The 7,042-nt window shown below is 40.0% G+C and overlaps 1 protein-coding gene across 1 annotated transcript; it reads right to left on the reverse strand.

Annotated features, from left to right (window-relative positions):
* Positions 1–3,945: 3,945 nt before the first annotated feature.
* LOC136264897 (trimethyllysine dioxygenase, mitochondrial-like) lies at positions 3,946–6,796 on the reverse strand. The gene is made up of 3 exons (XM_066059663.1): positions 6,000–6,796; positions 5,236–5,303; positions 3,946–4,578 (listed from the first exon to the last, which is right to left on the reverse strand). The coding sequence occupies exons 1-3, from the start codon at positions 6,794–6,796 to the stop codon at positions 4,052–4,054; spliced, it is 1,392 nt and encodes a 463-aa protein (XP_065915735.1). The 3' UTR covers positions 3,946–4,051.
* Positions 6,797–7,042: the final 246 nt, after the last annotated feature.

Below are 7,042 nucleotides of genomic sequence, written 5' to 3' on the forward strand. Positions count from 1 at the left end.
TCTTCTTTCGTGCTTCCACTGCTGTACACCAGTATGTCGTCTGCTATGACTTCAACACCTGGCAATCCCTGCAAAATGTTGTGCATTCGCCTTTGGTACTCCTCTGGAGCAGAGCTGATCCCAAATAGCATCCTAAGGTATCGATACCTACCAAAGGGTGTCCAAAATGTTGTTAGATAGGAACTGGACTCATCTAGTTTAACTTGGTGGAAGCCGTCTTTTGCATCCAACACCGAAAAAACCTTAGCATTAGCCAGATTTGGAAGAACTTCGTCCAAGATTGGAATCTGATACTTGGGACGCTTGCTAGCCCTATTGAGGTCTTTCGGGTCAATGCAGATCCTTAGCTTGTCTGGTTTAACAACAGTTACCATGCTACTGATCCATTGCGTTGGCTCTTCAACTTTCTGGATAACACCTCTCTGCTCTAATTCAGATATTTTGGCTTTTAGTCTTGGTTTGAGTGCTAGTGGCACTCTTCGTGGTAAATATTGAACTGGCCTGATAGATGGGTCAACCTCAATGTGGTACTCACCGTCTAGACAACCGAGACCTTGGAATACGTCACTGAACTTGGCAATTATAGGGTCATCATCGATAGTTTTGATTGAGTGGATCTTGTTAATGGTGATGAGCCCGAGCTTCTCACAAGTGGTGCCTGACAACAGTGGCTTCTGCGTGCCTTTGATGATCTTGAAGTTTAGGTGGTAGTTTGATCCCTGGTATTGGCAGTGCAAAGTCTTCTCTCCAAGTACACAAATAGTGCTATTGTCATAAAACTTCAGCTTAGCCTTAGATGGTTGCATCGATGGGCAGTCTGTCTGCTGTGTGGTACACAAGTCTGTCAAGGTCATGACATTACATGTGGCTCCTGTATCAAGCTGGCAATTGATCTCTGTGGAATTCCCATTATTATCTTTGACAACCAAAGGCACAAAATACTGTCCTGTTTTACTATGAGAGATAGTCCCTATACATTCTACAGCAAAAGCTGAATGATCAGAGTCATCTTGCTCCTCTTCTATCTGAGATACTGGCTTCTTTTCAGCTTTTAGTTGTCTACAAACTGATTTGAAGTGGTTGAGTTTGCCACAATAGTTGCACTGTTTTCCAAATGCTGGGCAATTGTTTCGTTCGTGCGCATGACCACAGTATCCACAGGGCTTGTCTCTAGTCTGACCTTTAGGTGGTGGAGCTGCTTGTGACTTTCTGACCTTGAGGGCATTAATTAAATGGCTATCTGCTTCGTCATTGAGATGCTTGAGCTGTTGCCTCGTGGTTTCACTTATTCTGAGTGCGTCAACTGCCTTAGCAAGGTCACAATCTTTCTCGCGGAATAACCTTGCTCTAGCATCACGATCATTGCAACCTAGGACCAGACGGTCCCGAATCATTTCATCTCGTAGATTTGTAAAAGCACAAGATTCGGCCAAATGCTTAAGGCGAATCAGAAATTGATCTATGGTCTCTGTAGGCTGTTGTTCTGCACTGTGAAAACGATAGCGCTCAAACAAAATGTTACGCGTCGGTGCAAAGTGCGCTTCCAACTTGTCTAGTATTGTTGAACTTTTCTTTAATTCCTCTGCTGTGAGTCCTAGTCTGTTCAATATCTGTTTACAGTGTGGCCGCTTGAATGGCAGCATCTTTTTCCGTTAATTCTGCCGCTATCGCGTAGTCTTCATAAGCATCACGAAAAATCTTCCAGTTAGTGGCAACATCGCCGTGACAGTTCATCGGTTCAGGTGGCGGTAATTGGTAGGCTGCCATTTGTTCGCTATTAGACTTCTGACACCATGTAACAGTACAACGTGTTCAATCAATCAAGCATTATTCTAGAATGATCTCTTGCACGCATGCGCACATACATGTTACATCACCAACAAGTATCAGGTCCACATCATTTTTCAAGAGCAAATAAGCTCATACTTATATCAAGAGTGATTCACTCTTGCTTGCTAGTTCTACATTGGAAGCCATATAAGTGTACCAATACAGGAATTGTGTACACAGCTAACCATAAATTTGCACCATCAAAGGCTGAAATTTGCATAGCTACTAAAAGTGCTTTGCTATAGGAGAAGTTATGAAGTTGTAAAAATGTTACCACAAAGCACTTTGTTGTGGCAATGAGTTATGAATTTTAAGTCATAAAAGTTTTATCATATGTCAATTGACAAGCCACAAGTCCTCATGAAGAGGTTAGCAGCATGTAGTGGTAATACTGCATGGTATGATTTGAAGCTATGTTTCTAGTCTTCTACTTACTCTTTTGTGTCAACAAAGCTATGATGTACCAAATGGCTTCTTGTAGATTGCAAAGCCTGCATTCCTTTGATATCACAGAGTGGTGAAGTAAATGGCTTTCACCAAGGATTCATAATGAACTCAGGAACTTGCTTTTCCTCCATTATCTTAATTGCATGGTTCAATACTGATATAAAGTTTTAGCTTTTTTGTGCCACAAAAGCCATAACCTTGTAAACCTACATGCTTTATTTGGTAAGTCATGAGAATAGTTTATAGTCCATTTTACAGAGATATATGCAATTAAGTTTATGGCTTCCGTGGGGTGACCTTTTGAAACCTGGCTTTGTAATGGCTGCAAGCCTTTTCTTTCTCTATTGTGCCACGTAGACATAACATATGTTGTATTGGTGTATGACTAATTGACTATACAACAGTCCATCTTGGTGTGAGTGTGTACGATGAAATTATTGTTACGATTTGTTCCATGAAATGAATTTGGGACTAAAACACTGAGTGGAATGCTTTAATCATCTTATTATTCCACATCAAAGTGACCAAGCTATCACAATACTCTGAGTGATCTCAATAATTGGCACTGCAACATCCTATAAATACTTGCTGGGAATATTCTTTGATGACCATCTCAACTTTTATGACCACATACACTACTGAAACTGATCACTAGTTACATTGGCAGTTAGCAGGCTTTCATGGTAGCTACGGTTGCTATAGTTAGCTCTAATCAATGTTTCACAAAGGCTATCCTGTGAGGATTCATGAAAGTTTTTATGTGATAGTGCAAAGGCAAATGGATTACAGCCACGATAGTTAGTTATGACTACTCTACAAGTATCATGATAGCAAGAGTGAATAATAAAAGAGTAAAGTGTCTAACTTCAGTATGGCCTATCAAAAATGAGGGCTTCAAGTCCATAGGCTTCCCTCGAATTTACAGGAGAGGTGTTAATATGCTGTTTGATCTGTCAAAGTACTTACTTTGAGTTTCACTGCTGAGTGTTGACTTGTTCCATCAACACTTTAATCATAAATGTGGATTTACTATAATAACTAGAAAGAAATGAAGCACTCAAGTTAGATACTCTCCTCTTTTATTTTTCACTCTTGATGATAGTAAAATACTAAGAAAAGTTAGTTTAACTATATAAATGACTGGCCAATAATTTTGAACTTACTATGTGTAGCTTAAGCCATAGATTTGTAGTTAAAAACAGTTTAAAATGCTTGTCAATGCAGATCTCTGCATGACCTTTCCACACAATACTATATCACTACATTGGTCATACTATATCACTCAGCACTAGCACTGAGGCTAGAAGCACGAACATGTCTAACCCTAAATGATAGCTACATCGATGGCTTCCCTTCGGCTATTATTCCCGTGCTTACCATTCATCAGTAGACCCTTTTGTGGTGGATTTTGCAGGTGTCTAAGTTACTTAGACCGCATCGCCACCTGAAAATGTGAAAATTAAACAGGTATCAACAATTAATTTCTCTGTTACAAGTAGCTGCCAAGAGTGTTAAGGTACATCAGCTACATATTAAAGAGTCCAAATAAGTTTGACTTCAGACCACATGGGTCCAAGTAATTTAGTAACCCTCCAGGCCCTGTAGTAGCGCTTCGCTCAGGTGCCACGACACGAGGCATCAAGTTACTAAATTACTTAGACCCCTTAATCTAACTATTATGTAAACGTACAGTATATGCACACACAAGATGTTCTAGGCAATGCAATACAGAGGGTATCAGCTACTGTACAATAAATATAATAAAATGTTCATTTTATTTTCTTTCTAACAGTTTCAGTGTACTCTCCCATTCTTCACGACCAATGTCAACACCACACAGGTTACGATAACCGTTGAACTCTTTTCTTCCATGAAGTAGTCTTCGGTTGTTGAATGCAAGTACATTCCCTGGGGAAAGAGTCATCTCATACACAAACTGGCTATCGTATAGTATGTTGTGTAGATAGCGCAGTGCCTCATAGAACTTTGAAACAGCTTCACTTTTGTCACAGCCTGAAGCAGTATGAATTTCATCCACTGCCTTGATATCAAAGGGTAGCCTGTCTTCGTGATTTAAATGAACATCAGTCACTTCTCCTTCATGATTCACAGAGAAGACCATTTTTCGATCCTCATAAATTCCATCTTCGTAATTTTGTTGATAAGGGATGGCCACTTGGCTGAGTATAGTGAAGTAGTCAGGACGATACTGACGGATGTATTCTGCTATCTTGAAGCCATCAAGCAACATCGTCTCTCCTCCTTCACCTTTGTATTCAATGCAGTGGAAAGCCATTAAACCTATGGTAGTTATAGCAAAATGAAATCCTTAATAATTTATGTGATAAACAGTGCCTTCATGGTTTAAATGTATCTAACATGAAATCTAGCATGTAGAAATAATCTTCACAGAAATACAATTGAATATAGAGTTTTATAAACATCATCAAAGGGAAAATGACTTCATCAGGCTGGTGAAATAATGTTGCAGGTGTAAACGGAAGCGTGTGGAGCTCAATAAGTTGCAAGTATGTTTTTATGGTGCAAGAACTGAAAGCTCAACTAACATAACTGGTAATGAAGCAGGACAACAAATCCAGTTATTGAATTCACTGCTTGAGAAGAGGTCACTTCTGTGATACCTTAGTATTAATGTCCTTCATTAGTACCCATTAATGCATCCATTAGCTATACTGTACTTGTCTCCAGTATCCAGTTTGTGGATTTCTGTTTTCTTTCATGACTTGCATTATTTCACCAGCCCAATGAAATTATCAAGTTACTCTAGCACTTTAGCCATTTTAGTTCTTTGAGTTGCGGGATTTCATGAATGACTTCACTTACTCAAACAACTATACAATGTGCCCAAAAGAATGATACACACTTTACAATGACATTACTTAATGATGATCACATCACCATATACATTTTTAATAGATGGTAACTGTAGCTACTTACCAACTGGTTCCTCAAAAGTGGCATGGTCAGTGTGCACTGGAATAATTCCATAGTCATAAGCTATATTACTGCAATGAATAATGGTAAGTAAAATCTAACACAACATACTGTAATATATATATATATATATATATAGAGAGAGAGAGAGAGAGAGAGAGAGAGATGTATGGTTCAAACACAATGGTTAGTTAGGTCATATCAGATCTCATATTGTGCAGGGAACACTTCAGTAGGTTTGATAATGATAATAGTAATTATATAAAATATGCCATACAATGAAAGAGCTACGTATTTAACTACAAAAAGCCTTAAGCTTGCATGAAGGCATGGGTGTTCTGCAGTAACATAATGTACTACTACGTACTACACTGCAACAAACCTCTTGAGTATTAACAAACTGATTGTCTGGAATATCTAGACCTTCAGACTTTAATCACCACTTCCAATCGCACTTTAAAAGCTCAATGTCTTTTGGCTCACACACCGGCATGAGAGATTATAAAGCCATGATGCCATCTCAGCACATGTGATCCTGTATCTCGTGACTATCATTGCTATTCCAGCCATGAAAAAGACAGTTGCTTAGGCCCGTCAGTGCAACATAAGATTCAACTTAGTAGGTATGGCCTCAGTGCATGCATGCATAAAATTATGGTGGGCACATCACACTGTTACAAAGATGTGGCACGGTGCATGTGTAAATCGCTCGTGTGAAATCCCATCAACCCTCATTCAGCTCACAACTATACCATACTGAGACTAACCTGATGGACATGCTCCCAGCAATTATATTCCATACTCCTCCATAGTAGGAATTCTTCAGACGTCCAATCCTTCTTATCGCATCACTCGTTGCTTCTTTACTAGCCGGAGTATTGTGGATGAAACATAGTCCATACTTCTTGAACTGCTGCAGCATCTTCAACAACCCTCCATCACTCTTCATGAACTCCTCGTATCCAACCGATGGAGGTTCTCTATTCTTGAAATACTCAGCATCCCACAAAACCATGTCTGTGGTGACTGCAGGTTTAATAGTAGCTATGTTGTTATGATAGTAACTATTCTTCAGCAACCAGCTGTGCTGGAACTGCGAGTTGTGCCCGTCCTTCCATGTAATCTTTACTAGCTGGTTGATAATATCACCTTGAATGATGTCGGGTCGCGAATCTTCCAAGGTAGTCAAGATACGTTGGCCAGTCCCGGGGTGGCGACAGGAAGGGCAAGCACAATTGTCACGTAGCCACTCATAATGGTACCTACTCCAAGCGTCTTTCTGTTTGTCCCACTTTACTAACAGCGCCGCAGTCCCGGGGTGGCGACAGGAAGGGCAAGCACAATTGTCACGTAGCCACTCATAATGGTACCTACTCCAAGCGTCTTTCTGTTTGTCCCACTTTACTAACAGCGAATTGTGATCCTTGCTTATGCTGGCAACAGATACACATCGGGCAACCGTGAAGCGGGCCACGTGCAACGAAGTGGGCTTGATCGTAGATGAAGCAAGCGGTCTTATCCTATATAGATGGAATGTCCTGGACGAAAGCCTCCACGAAAGCATCGGTATTGTCTTGCACTGACAAGTGGTCTACAGTAGCTCTGATATTAACTATTACACACCCCTCAGTCAGTACGTATCTCGCACGACAGCTAGCTATAGTTATATACAGTAGAAAAGATTAAATATCTTGGAGTTTACTTGAACAATAAACTTTCATGGCACGATCACATTGACTACATATGCAACAAAGCAAATCGATTACTTGGTTTCCTAAAGCGAAATTTACATTCCTGTCATAAACACTTC

The sequence above is a fragment of the Dysidea avara genome, chromosome 8 (assembly GCF_963678975.1).
Source record: "Dysidea avara chromosome 8, odDysAvar1.4, whole genome shotgun sequence".
Taxonomy (NCBI): domain Eukaryota; kingdom Metazoa; phylum Porifera; class Demospongiae; order Dictyoceratida; family Dysideidae; genus Dysidea; species Dysidea avara.